This window comes from Symphalangus syndactylus, chromosome 16, assembly GCF_028878055.3.
Source record: "Symphalangus syndactylus isolate Jambi chromosome 16, NHGRI_mSymSyn1-v2.1_pri, whole genome shotgun sequence".
NCBI classification, from domain to species: Eukaryota; Metazoa; Chordata; class Mammalia; order Primates; family Hylobatidae; genus Symphalangus; species Symphalangus syndactylus.
The window spans coordinates 67,398,601-67,412,634 of record NC_072438.2 but is presented as its reverse complement, the minus strand read 5'-3'; the positions used below and the strand labels follow the sequence as shown (position 1 = coordinate 67,412,634).

The window sequence follows — 14,034 nt, the reverse complement described above, 5'->3', positions numbered from 1 at the left end:
GAATCAGTAGTCACAAGGCCAAGGAGCCAGGTAGACACTAAGGAAAAATAGTACCTCCCTGTGTAGGGTTTCAGGACACAACATTAGTTACAAGTTTTATCACCTGCTCAAACAACCAGGTATCTGTCTATATCAATTCTCAAGGGCTTTAAGTGACAAAACTAGCTGTTGGAGGACAGTTCTTTCAAGGGTGAACCCAACACCTACAAAACGTTTTGAAAAAGTCATTTATTTGCCTATTTAAGGATGGTTTTAGAATCCACTATTATGGGAATGGATCTACTTAGCCTATTCGAGGTTTTTTGTTTTTTGAGACAGTCTCGCCCTGTTGCTTGGGCTGGAGTGCAATGGTGCGATTTCAGCTCACTGCAACCTCCGCCTCCCGGGTTCAAGTGATTCGCCTCCCTCAGCCTCCCGAGTAGCTGGGATTACAGGCGCCTGCCACCATGCCTGGCTAATTTTTTTGTATTTTTAGTAGAAATGGGGTTTCACCATGTTGGCCAGGTTGGTCTCAAACTCTTGACCTCGTGATTCACCCACCTTGGCCTCCCAAAGTGCTGGGATTACAGGCATGAGTCACTGTGCCCAGCCGCCTAGTGGAGTTTTAATGCCAATATCCTCAGAGTAACTTGAAAATGAATAATATAAATTTGAAATTTCTGCCTACAGTACAATTCAAACTAAGAGTTTCTAAATTATGTTAAAATAATAAATAATCTCATTTCAGTCGTTTTTTCACCCAATTACTAAAAAACAAAATAGTCATAAAAAAGAATTCATTTAGCAAAGGTATTATTTGTAGATATTAGCCACTTATTAAAAACATATTTCTATTAAGATTGTTCTTACATTCTTAGATTTAGAACACCTGATATCTGGACCCAGCTGAGTTTTTATTTTACAGATCATAAAATGGATGAAAGTGTATCACAGTAATTAATGAAGCCGTTCTAATTTAGCTTGAAGAGATTTAAAATTCCCAGTGATGGCTTGTACTGCTACTGACGAGCTCATAGACTGGAGCTCAACAAGGTAACCACAAACAGCATCCAGGCAGAGATTTGTAAATCTTCTCCTATAAAGAAAAAGACACATGATTAATTATACATTTACAAACATTTCCTCCTACAGGACTTCTTCCCCACCAACTTCTGGCAACTTTAATTCTCACAGAAGAGGAAAGACGATGTGATTAAGTAAATAAGAAATAAAGTAAAAAAGAAAACTTAGGGGGTAGGGGGGTTCCACTTGAAGATTTTTTTTTTTTTTTTTTTTTGAGACAGAGTCTCGCTCTGTCACCCAGGCTGGAGTGCAGTGGCACGATCTCGGCTCACTGCAAGCTCTGCCTCCCGGGTTCACGCCATTCTCCTGCCTCAGCCTCCCGAGTTAGCTGGGACTACAGGCGCCCGCCACCACGCCCAGCTAATTTTTTTGTATTTTTACTAGAGACGGGGTTTCACCGTGTTAGCCAGGATGGTCTCAATCTCCTGACCTTGTGATCTGCCCATCTCGGCCTCCCAAAGTGCTGGGATTACAGGCGTGAGCCACCGTGCTCAGCCTGAAAATTTTTACAATGAGAAGAAAGCAGTAAGAGATGATTCCTGCTAATATTCTTTTTCAAAAGAATATCCCTTAAATGGCCAATAATATCACAAAGACATAATTGAAATGTTTTGGTCCTAGGTCACTTATCTAAAGCAGAAGAGATGAATACATTATGTATGTTCAGCTGTAGAAAGGATTTAGGACAAGGGTTGAAAACGGAAAAAACTCCTATTTTTCATACATGGTGATCAATATCATTCAAAAAGTTATTGCTAATATACACAAGAGCTTAAATCCCCTGTACTTCTTTACAATTCTCTTATCTTCCCATCTTCTCTTCAAATTTTTTACCCAGGTATTTATTAGAAGCATTTAAAAGCTTTTGCTGATCCAATATTTAATTCATAAGTACCTTTCACAATTTAAAACTTGGCTGGGATTCTCAACATATCTTGTCAGTAATACATGTATACAATCCAAAAGGTGCAGTGGCTTCTTCATTCTGTTCCAGAATGGATCCTATGAAGAAATACACGTAATGAAATGTGAGGCAAATTGTGTCAATTGATTATTTAAATCATTTATACTAAAGTAGACATCAGGGTCCATGCAAAACTTATCCCTATTAAAAAGCATTTAATATTATATGGCTACTAAATTATATATCTGATTATAGTTAATATTTCAAACAACATTAAAAACTTATTAATTAACAACACTATGATATTACTTAGGATGCATATTTGATATACCAATCTACTTTGCAGAGCATGTAAAGGTCTCGCTTAGGAATCTGAGGTAAGAGAAAAATCTTTCTTTCTATGGGTTGTGACACCACTTTTACTTTGAACCTATGCAGATTTAGTCTGACATCATAAAGAGACTAAACTAGCAGTTTAATTCTAGGTCTGGCTTCACCAGTTACTAGCCATGTGACTTAGGCAGGTTATTTAACATCTCTGCTCTTGTCTTTTTGCAATATAAGATGGAGATACTAGTTACCTGCTCATTTCCATCACAGGCTAATGTTGTAAAGCACTGTATGATGCTACTATAAAAGACACAATCTACTTTGACAAGTTTTTATTTGGCTCTTTTATCCTTAGCATAAAAATTACAAAACATATAGTCTGATAAGGCTCAGCAGGGTGAGAAGGATCTTTAAGCACTGATATTTTAGATGAGGTTATAGTAAATAAATAAAATGTAATCTTGTTCTTTTAAAACAAATGATGATTCTTAATGTAATGAGTTTAGCCCACATCTTGGTTTAGCCTTTTCCACCAAGAGTAAGGCATATATATTTATTAATATTCAAAAATAATATTTCATTTTAATCATGATATACAGGAAAGCAACTCTTATTATCAGTTTAAAAAGTCAAAAGCATAAAAGTCAAAAGCATAATTTCCAAGATGCAACCAAGTGTAATTAGACTAAGTGATAAGATACAAAAATGCAATCAAAATACTCCACTTTATATCTACAAAGTTACTTTAAATAAAATAACTTTATGTTATTTAATATTTTCCTTACCCGTGATTTGAACAACTGATCATAAACTTCTAGTAGTCTAGGTAATGGTACTCCAATTTCATTCATTGTCTGTATTACGAAGCCCACATCCCAGTTCAAAGTACAAACCTGCTGTTCTAAAAACTGTACAATAAAATCTGGGAAGAAAAAAAAAGATCGGAAATTTGGATTTTTAGCTCTTGATACTAAAAGGTAGATCTTATTCATAACTGAGTAGTTTCTAGGGGGATATCTTCTGAAATCCAATTGCAATTTTTTGGGGCGGGGTTTTTTTTTTGCTATGTTGCCCAGACTAGAAATAGTGGCTATTCATAGGAGCAACTACAGTGCACGATAGCCTTGAACTCCTGAGCTCAATCCTCCCACCTCAACCTCCCAAGTAAGCTGGGGCTACAAGTGTGCACCATCACTCTCAGCTTAAAAGAAAAAAAAAATTTTTTTTTAAATAAAAGATATATACCAGAACAGGCAAATCTAAAGTAGATTAGTGGCTGCCTAGGGCTGGAGGGTGTGAAGGAATGGGAAGTGACAACTAATGAGCACAGAGTTTCTTTTTGGGATGATGAAAATGTCCTAAAATTAAAATTACAGAACCTAGAAAATTCAGAAAGATACAAGAAGAAAACAGAGACCATTCACAATCCCAATATTGAAGAGGACTTCACTGATAATTTTTTTTAGTACCAGTATTTAAAAAAAAATAGGTTTCCTCACTTTAACAGCTTTTCAGAAAAGGGCAACTGCATCCTGATTTCAGAAATATTAAATGTGTTTTTTAACGCCCCATCCCCAGATTTATCTGACAGTTCTAACTGTGGCCTCATTCTTAAACTTTTAACTGCCTGTCTTATCATAAACAGTAACAACCAAATTTATAGTTACAGCCAGGTGTGGTGGTTCGTGCTTGTAATCCCAGCACTTTGGGAGGCCAAGGTGGGCAGATCACCTGAGGTCAGGAGTTCGAGACCAGCCTGGCCAACGTGGTGAAACCCTGTCTCTATTAAAAATACAAAAAAATTAGCTAGGCGTGGCTAATTCAAGACTAGCTTGGGCAATATCGTGAGATCCCTTCTCTATCAAAAGAAAAAAAAAAAATATATATATATATATAAATAAAACATAGAAATCCTCCTGCCTAGCCTGATTAGCTAGAACTATAAGCACGTGCTACCATGCCTAGCTAATCTCAATTTTTTTTGTAGAGACGGGGTCTTGCTATGCCCAGGCTGGTCTCAAACTCCTGGCTTCAAGCAATCTTCCTGCCTTTGCCTCTCCAAAGTGTTGAGATTACAGGTGTGAGCCACCACGCAAAGCCCACGATTATTTCTAAATTAAAATGAAAATTCCTCAAAAAGAACTATGTACAATACGGTGTTATTTATTTATTGAAATGGGGTGTCACTGTGTCACTGAGGTTGGAGTGCAGCGGTTCGATCTCAGCTCACTGCAATTTTCACCTCCCAGGCTCAAGTGATCCTCCCACCCTAGCCTCCCGAGTAGCTGGAACCACAGGCGCATGCCACCATGCCTGGGTAATTTTCCTATTTTTTTGTGAAGACAGGGTTTTGCCATGTTGCCCAGGCTGGTCTCAAACTCCTGGGCTCAAGTGATCCATCCACCTCGGCCTCCCAAAGTGCTGGGATTACACCTGTGAGCCACCATGCCCAGCCACAATGCAGTGTTTTTTAAAACAACTATCAAAAGTACCAGTTTCACACACTTATAAACATTTATATAAAGAATGTATTTGCTCTTTTATTTCTCTTTATTTTTAGGATCAATAAAATGGTATGGAAAGGGAACCGTTTCAATATTATACCTACAAGAAGGGTATGAATAAAATGGTTTTATTTCTATGTCCAGAGGGAATAGACCCCAAGTCAGAGACGGTCTGTGAACAAGTTTGAATGCTCATTTGAAAAAAAAAAAAAAAAAAAAAAAATTAACATTAGGCTGGGCACAGTGGTGAACGCCTTTAATCCCAGCACCTTGGGAGGCCAAGCCAAGCAGATCACCTGAGTCCAGGAGTTTGAGGACCAGCCTGGACAACATGGGGAAACCTCATTTCTAAGAAAAATACAAAAAATTAGCCAGGCGTGGTGGCAGGCGCCTGTAATCCCAGCTACTTGGGAGGCTAGGCAGGAGACTGCTTGAACCCAGAAGGCAGAAATTGCAGTGAGCCGAGATGGCATCACTCCACTCCAGCCTGGGCGACAGAGCAAGCCTCTGTCTCAAAAAAAAAAAAAAAAAAAAAAGTTATATTGTGAGGATTTTCATGTCTCTCAATATTTTTAAATAACACAAGAAAGTAGTTAATATTCTACTTTATGGATGTATTTATGTCGTTTCTATTGTTTTACCACTGAGAAAAACAATTGTAGGTTGGCAAATAGCTCATAATTAGCTACCTTATATAAAAATTATAGCCACCATATCTTGTTAAGGGATTCAAACACTAAATTTTAACATAATTATTTGCTATTTTAAAGAAAAACATGCCCTCAACATAAAAAAAGAACAGTTGAATCAATCACAGATTACCTATGCACAAAAACATCAACTGTTTTTCTTTTCTCTTCAGAAACTTGTATAGGGTTACCAACAATATAATCATAGTTTGTCAGTCAGCACAATCCTAAGATAGATAATATAAACTTGGAAAGTTAGTCACAGAAAGTTTCATACTCAACTCTTCATTAACGAATTCTGGCCAGGCGCGGTGGCTCACGCCTGTAATCCCAGCACTTTGGGAGGCCGAGGCGGGCAGATCACGAGGTCAGGAGATCGAGACCATCCTGGCTAACACAGTGAAACCCCGTCTCTACTAAAAATACAAAAAATTAGCCGGGCGAGGTGGCGGGCGCCTGTAGTCCCAGCTACTCGGGAGGCTGAGGCAGGAGAATGGCGTGAACCCCAGGGGGCGGAGCCTGCAGTGAGCAGAGATTGCACCACTGCACTCCAGCCTCGGCGACAGCAAGACTCTGTCTCAAAAAAAAAAAGAAAAAGCCAAAAAAAAAAAAAAAACAAATTCTGCCATTCTTTGGAAGTCTTTCCGGAGAGGTAGAATTAAAGTGCTGAACTAAATAGCAAAGAAACTCTTTATTTTACTCAAAAGATCATTATTTGTCCATATCAACGGAGTAAACCATCAGAACAGAAAATATGTGACTGCACCTAAGATCACAGCTTACCTAAAGGAAAGAAGCGTGGTGTGCCAGCATAAATTTTGCCAAGGAGAACAATCTTGAGGCTAAGAGCATGCATTCTATCTGAGGAGCTCAATGTCACACTGTCACTCAATTCTGTAACAAAAAGACATGTTATTTGAAACCCAAATTATTTTTAATGTGAAATGTTTACATTGGCTATTTAATTCTGTTTCAAGGTTCAAAATACTTTAGAAGATAGTCACATTAATATGATTAACAGATTTGGTGTTTCTGTTATTGTCTGAGATACTCTTATGTCTTACCAGGTTATACTGGCTATTAGATTCTGAGGTGAGTGTCTCAGTATCTTTTATACGGCAGCACAAATAATATAAATTAAATAACCTTTTCACTGAGTATTCTCCCAAATATTCACTTGGGTCATTCTGTGTATGATCATCCTCCACCATACCCAGGTGACTTCCACTTACTCTCTTCTTAGGTATACACAATTTTCATGAGCCACTAGCGGCTTGCATTATATTAGTTACTAGCAGCTTGCATTCCTCCACCAAGTCACTACATAACATATGCTAACATACCTATAACTGAACACTTACCTTTCTCTATGATATCTTGCCAAAGTGTCTGCACCAATATAGGGTCTGAATAACCGGCACAATGAATTATTGCAAGTTTACACTCTGCAAGTTTAAATGGGTCAGCAAATTCCCCATAAAGCTGTGAGAGAAAATCCCAAAATTAAACATCCAACTAGAGATCAACATTCAGAGATTAACAGTGAAGCACTCCTTGAAAATTAAAAAATAACCAAAGATTTTACGTAAAGTTTCTGAAATATGATATAAAGATGTGATGATGTATGTAGCTGGTTATAACTCCATATTTAAAAAGTTAAGGGTATGGGCCAGGCACGGTGACTCACGCCTGTAATCCCAGCACTTTAAGAGGCCAAGATGGGCGGATCACGAGGTGGGGAGATCGAGACCATCCTGGCCAATATGGTGAAACCCCATCTCTACTACAATAAAATAAAAATAATTAGCTGGGCGTGGTGGTGCGTGGCTGTAGTCCCAGCTACTCAGGAGGCTGAGGCAGGTGGAGGTTGCAGCCAGCTGAGATCACGCCATTGCACTCCAGTCTGGTGACAGAGCAAGAGTCTGTCTCCCCCCCAAAAAAAAGATGGGGAGTAAGGGTATGGTAAATACATTCAAACAGATTTTAGCATGTAGAGCTTTTTTCTTGGCTGGGAAGAACATGTTGCAATGACATTCTATTTATTAATTTTAAAATCCATTTTTTCAAATTTCTGTGGGTACACAGTAGGTGTATGTATTTACAGGGTACATGAGATGTTCTGATACAGTCGTGCAATGAGAAATAAGCATGTCATGGAGAATGTCTATTCCTCAAGCATTTATCCTTTTGAGTTACAAATAATCCAATTACATTCTCTATTTTAAAATATACAGTTATTATTGACTATAGTCGCCCTATTGTGCTATCAAATAGGTCTTATTCATTCTTTCTATTTTGTTTTTGTACCCATTAACCATCCCCACCTTCCCTGCAAACCCCCTGCAATGGTATTTTAGAACTAGTGTTGTATAAACAATGGGTTGAAGAATCACAGGAATACTGACAAATCTCAAGGTGTTTCAGGTTACCTGGAACTATGTCTAAGAATAAATGAAGAGGAAGGAACTGCTCAGAAAATTACAGAGTGAGAAAGAGGTTTAGAGAGTTAAGCAAAGATAAGTTAGTTCTTCCAAGGCAAGAAGCGAGGCCATAAATAAGATGGTTTTGGTTTTTTAGTTTTTTTTTTTCTTTTTGAGACAGGGTCTCACTCTGTCACTCAGGCTGGAATGCAGTAGCACCATCGAGGCTCACCACAACCTGGGCCTCCTCTGCTCAATCAGTCCTCCCACCTCAGTCTCCTGAGTAGATGGAACAACAACCACACACCACCACACCTGGCTAATTTTTTTTTTTTTTTTTTTTGATGGAGTCTTGCTCTGTCGCCCAGGCTCCTGGACTACAGTGGCATGATCTCAGCTCACTGAAACCTCCACCTCCTGGGTTCAAGTGATTCTCCTGCCTCAGCCTCCCATGTAGCTGGGATTACAGGTGCATGCCACCATGCCTGGCTAATTTTTGTATTTTTAGTAGAGACAGAGTTTCCCCATGTTGACCAGGCTGGTCTCAAACTCCTGACCTCAGGTGATCTGCCCGCCTCAGCCTCCCAAAGTGCTGGATTACAGGCGTAAGCCACAATGCCTGGCCTTTTTGGTATTTTTTTGTAGAGACGAGGTTTCACCATGTTGCCCAGGCTGGAGATAGCTGGTTTTAACACAGCTCTCATGTGAGGCTGATAGGTTCTTTGTAGCTACTGGCCTGGAAACAGTAGCTTAGCCTTTTCTAGGAGTCAGATGAAGCAGTGGTGATCTGTCAGCCCAGTGATAAGCTGCCAAAGATGCCTTATCTTATTTGTGGAGATAAGGTAATCTTCCCCATGAAACAAAAAGCAAAATAAAAAACAAAAATTTCTCATTATTAGGTGACTACTATAAAAATTTCACTTGTTTTTTTATTACCTTAGTTATGTCCATCAGCTCAGAATCCAGCTGAGAAACTGCATCCTGTACAGAAGAATGATGGGAATACTGCCTTTGTAGTGTCTCCTGTATCTGAAGTTGGATCCTAGCAACCTAGTTTGGGCAGAAAATAGGATGTTTTAATTTACTTATGATAAATCAACATACATTTGAAAGAATGGATCCTACTAACTGACTTTAAGTTTGCTAAAATAATGTATAAATGAAGATTTCTATCATAATAGGCTAACATCATTGTAACAGACATCAACTAAACATAATAGATTTCACAGGAAGTATACTGTGGCAGACCTTGCTGCCTACCAATATTTATACCTTCTAAGACTGTAGCCAAATGGTTAGACTATACAGCTCAGCCTCCTCTGCAGGGGAGGTATGGCCATATCACCAAGTTCTCTTCAAAGGAATGTGAGTAGAAGTAAAGTGTGTCATGTCAGGGCTGTAGTTTTTAAGAGAGTGAATTTGTTCTTTCTTTTCCTTCCTCCCTCTGCTGAAGCAAAGGCCCTAGGGAATGGTAGTGCCAGAAAACAGAACTTGGGTTCCTAAATCAACCACATGGAGGAAAGCCAGCTGCCAATCAGGAAGACTCACCCTGGATTTTTGTGAATAAGAAACAAACTTTTGTATTTGGATGATGGTATGTTTTTGATTCTCTTAGTTTGGGAATTTTAGCCTACTCTACTTCATACATCTACTTATTTGCTTCCAAAATAAATGGTGAATGTGATGTAATATACTTGCTGTTGAAACAGTTGGGAAAAACATTTATTTTTTATTATTATTATTTTTTGAGACAGAGTCTCACTCTGTCTCCCAGGCTGGAATGCAGTGGTGCAATCTCAGCTCACCGCAACCTCTGCTTCCTGGGTTCAAGCGATTCTCCTGCCTCAGCCTCCCGAGTAGCTGGGACTACAGGCGTGTGCCACCACCCCCGGCTAATTTTTGTATTTTTTTAAGTAGAGACAAGGTTTTGCCATGTTGGCCAGGCTGGTCTCGAACTTCTGACCTCATGATCTGGCCGCCTCGGCCTCCCAAAGTGCTGGGATTAAGGCGTGAGCCACTGCACCCAGCTGGGAAAAACCTTTAGAAACGCCAGAGAAAACTTCTAAATTATAGCAATGTTTTTATGACCCAAGTGCATCCTTAAAAATCTCTTTTAAGATTTATATCTAAACATAAAAATAAACAGACAAAAGCAACTAGAATAATAATGACTTCTACAGACCTATTACTTACCAATGGAAGAATGGAATGTGGAATAACTATGTGGCTAGTACTCAACGTGGACACAGCTTAAGATCTTTAGCGCTTACCTCCATTTTTTCTTCTAATTCATGAAGGAATTCACCATCGGCAGCTATTGATGAAATGGCAGTTGAACTTTTGGCACTAAGAATGGCTCGAGCAATGTACTCTAGTCGCTGCTGAAGTGAAATTTCTGTGCTAGAAGGGAAAATGCTTATTTTTAGTTACACAATTTCTTAAGGATTCATGATACAAATATGTCAATTAGTACGTACTGTTTCATACCAAACACACATAAAAAGCCATCTGAAACTTGAAAATCATTAGATTTAAAAAAAAATCTATTTTAGATTTCTAATAAGAGAGATCCACAATTTTAGACAATACATAAATACATTTATGTCTAAAAAGTAACATCCTATTTAAAACATTTAGATCAGTATATTAAAACTTAGATTCTTCTAAAATTAAAGAAAACTGAATGTAAGTACATATAGCTCAGTTTTGAATCATTCTTCACAATAAGAATATTATGCCATACCTATGCATGTCAGCCAGTCTGGACAGTACACGAGCAGCATTACTGAAACTTCTGTTCTTCTCGTAATACCGCCAGAGTAAATCCATATAACGAACTCTGTTTTGATCAACTTTGGCCATTCGGACTAGATGTGGCTCCAGAAATGGAGAAGCGACCTAGAAATTATATAGTTATTCAGAAAAATTTTCTAACCACCTACAGATAACGTTCCTGATAAGGAAAATATAATATTTTTAAGTCAACTACAACTTTGCCTTGTTTTATGAAAACAAGCAAAATTGTAATCCAACACTAACAGATAAGAGGGCAAATTTTCTTATTATAAACAATTTTCGTTTTACCACAGTTAGCGTAAGAGTTTCCAAAACAATTCTATTAGGTTGATAACAATAATTTAGTAGGCTGGACATGGCGACTCAATGTCTGTAATCCTCGCACTTTGGGAGGCCAAGGTGGGCAGATCATGTGAGCTCAGGAGTTCGAGACCAGCCTGGGCAATATATGGCAAAACCTCGTCTCTACAAAAAAATTAGCTGGGTGTGGTGGCGCGGGCCTATAGTTCTAGTTACTCAGGAGGGTTAGGTGTGAGGATTACCTGAGCCTAGGAAGGTCAAGGCTACAGTGAGCCATTATCATATCATTGCACTGCACTTCAGCCTAAGCTACAGATTGAGACCCTGCCTCAAAAAAGAAAAGGAAATTTGGCCGGGCACGGTGGTTCATGCCTGCAATCCCAGCACTTTGGGAGGCTGAGGTGGGCAGATCACCTGAGCTCAGGAGTTTGAGACCAGCCTGGCCAACATGGTGAAACTCTGTCTCTACTAAAAAGATATAAAAATTAGCTGTGTGTGGTGGCAGGTGCCTGTAATCCCAGCTACTTGGGAGGCTGAGGCAGGAGGATCGCTGGAACCCAGGAGGCAGAGGTTGCAGTCGAACTTAGGTCATGCCACTGCACTCCAGCCTGGGCGACAGAGCCAGACTCTATCTCAAAAAAAAAAAAAAGAAAAGAAAAAAAAAAAGAAATTTACTATAAAATTACAAATTTTTAAATAAACTTTGATAACACAGCTATTGATTCCTAGACATTGAGCTCAAAGGCATTATTGAAATTGTCAAATGCTATGTATTCATTTAATAGATTGAGGAACACTGAAACTTAGGGTAGGTAAAACGACATATCTGAAGTCACACAGCAACTTAACGGCAGAGTTAAGATGACCTACAGGACTCATATTCATAATCCAGTGATTTCTACCCCGCAATATAAACTATCCCAATCAGCTTCGAAATAACAAGAAAATTGGAGCAGTAGCCTACTTTGCCCCTTAGGAACAGATATTGCATTACTCATCTTTATACTAACATCTAATAGTAGGCATGGGATGAGAAACTGAATTTTTTACATCTATGTATGTGCTTAAATCATTGAGTTATGCTCCTTAAGAATAATTAACACAACTGCAATAAAAAAAGATTTACCTGTAGCAGCTTATCTGCAAGGTCAGCTTGTATTAGCCAATTATAAAGGGCAATACTAAAGAGCTCATCCTTGGATCGCTGTGACAATTTAAGCATTTGTTCAAACTAAAATAAAGAAAATAGTAAAAATTAGCAGTTAAAGTCTCTGTTTCTGGGCATCACAACCCTTTAGCCCTATAAACTCCAGTAAGAAATCAAGAATCCTTACATGATAACTTCTGAGAACGACCACCTTTCCCCAAGATGACTGTGCCACCATTACCATGCAGAACTTCTAAACAGTGTATTCTCAGAATGAAAATATACTATGTCCCTTACATGATGTCCTGCTTCTTCATTACTCAGCATATTTGGATCAGATGACAACACTGGAGGACCAGGTTTCTTGGGTACACTGGGAGACTGAGGAGCGGCCTTACTTTGATTTACCAGTTCTTGAAGTGTGTCAGTAATGCATTTGTAACTGTTTAATCTGAAAGAAAATGGAAAAGGAACAATTACATTATTTAACTAGAAAGCAAATGATGGCAAGTGCGGTGACTCACACCTGTAATGCCAGCCACAGGGAGGTCAAGGTAGGAGGAGGGCTTGAGGCTGGGAGTTCAAGACTAGCCAGGGCAACAGAGTGAGACCACGTCTCTACAAAAAATTGGCTGGGCACAGTGCCTCACACCTGTAATCCCAGCACTCTGGGAGACGAAGGCAGGGGGACTGCCAGAGGTCAGGAGTTTAAGACCAGCCTGGCCAACCTGGTGAAACCCCATATCTGCTAAAATTACAAAAATTAGCCGGGCATGGTGGTGCACGCCTGTAGTGCCAGCTATTCAGGAGACTGAGGCACAAGAATTGCTTGAACCTGGGAGGCAGAGGTTGAGGTGAGCTGAGATCGTGCCACTGCATTCCATCCTGGGCGACAGCAAGACCCTGTCTCAAAAAACAAACGAACAAAAAACAAAACAAAACAAAACAAAAAATTAACCAGGCGTGGCGGTATGCACCTATAATCCCAGCTACTTGGGAGGCAGAGGCAGGAGGATCGCTTGAGCCCAGGAATTCAAGGTTGCAAGTGAGCTATTATCATGCCACTGCACTCCAGCCCAGGCAACAGAATGAGGCCCTTTCTCAAAAACAAAAAACAAAACCCCCCAAAAACAAAACAAAACAAACAACAAAAAAGAAAGCCACTGTTACCTTACCTAAGTATATACAAGGATTTCAAGACTATTTGGCAGAATAGATGTACATATTTGGCATTTAAAATAATACAAACCATATACTTTTTCAATAAGTTTGAGAAGTGTTTGGTTAAACATAAAAGGGTAAAGTCATTAAATATAGTAATAAAAAAATAGGTTTTCACCAGATGTGGTGGCTGACACCTCTAATCTCAGCACTTTGGGAGGCTGAGAAGAAAGGATTGCTTGAGCCCAGGAGTTAAAGACCAGCCTGGGCAATATAGTGAGGCCCTGTCTCTACAGAAACTAAAGAGATAAAAAAAAGTAGCCGAGTGTGGTGACATGTACCTGTAGTCCCAGCTACTGCGGAGGCTGAGGTGGGAGGATCACTGGATCACTTGAGCCCAAAAGGTCAAGGCTACAGTGAGCTATGATGGTGACACTGAACTCCAGCCCAGGAGACAGAGTGAGGTTTGTCTCAAAAACAAAACAAAACAAAAAACAAAACAAAACAAAACACCCTCCATATACATATGTTATAGAAAGGTTATATATTTCCTTTTTGTTCCGAGATGGAGCCTTGCTCTGACGCCCAGGCTGGAGTTCTGTGGTACAATCTCAGCTCACTGCAAACTCTGCCTCCCGGGTTCAAGCAATTCTTCTGCCTCAGCTTCCCAAGTTGCTGGGATTACGGGTGTGCACCACCACGACTGGCTAATTTTTGTATT

General features: G+C 39.3%; 1 protein-coding gene across 3 annotated transcripts in view; it reads right to left on the bottom strand.

Moving 5' to 3' along the window:
- Positions 1-775: 775 nt before the first annotated feature.
- NUP155 (nucleoporin 155) overlaps positions 776-14,034 on the bottom strand; it is an 80,370-nt gene continuing 67,111 nt past the window's right edge. For all 3 annotated transcript variants that reach the window (XM_055245638.2, XM_055245637.2, XM_063619565.1), the window contains 10 exons: positions 12,450-12,603; positions 12,132-12,236; positions 10,653-10,807; positions 10,180-10,309; positions 8,846-8,959; positions 6,851-6,971; positions 6,273-6,383; positions 3,082-3,218; positions 1,958-2,064; positions 776-1,075 (listed from right to left, as the gene is read on the bottom strand). In XM_055245638.2, the coding sequence (XP_055101613.1) occupies positions 937-1,075; positions 1,958-2,064; positions 3,082-3,218; positions 6,273-6,383; positions 6,851-6,971; positions 8,846-8,959; positions 10,180-10,309; positions 10,653-10,807; positions 12,132-12,236; positions 12,450-12,603 (1,273 nt within the window). In that variant the 3' untranslated portion in view covers positions 776-936. The remainder of the gene's footprint in view (positions 1,076-1,957; positions 2,065-3,081; positions 3,219-6,272; positions 6,384-6,850; positions 6,972-8,845; positions 8,960-10,179; positions 10,310-10,652; positions 10,808-12,131; positions 12,237-12,449; positions 12,604-14,034) is intronic.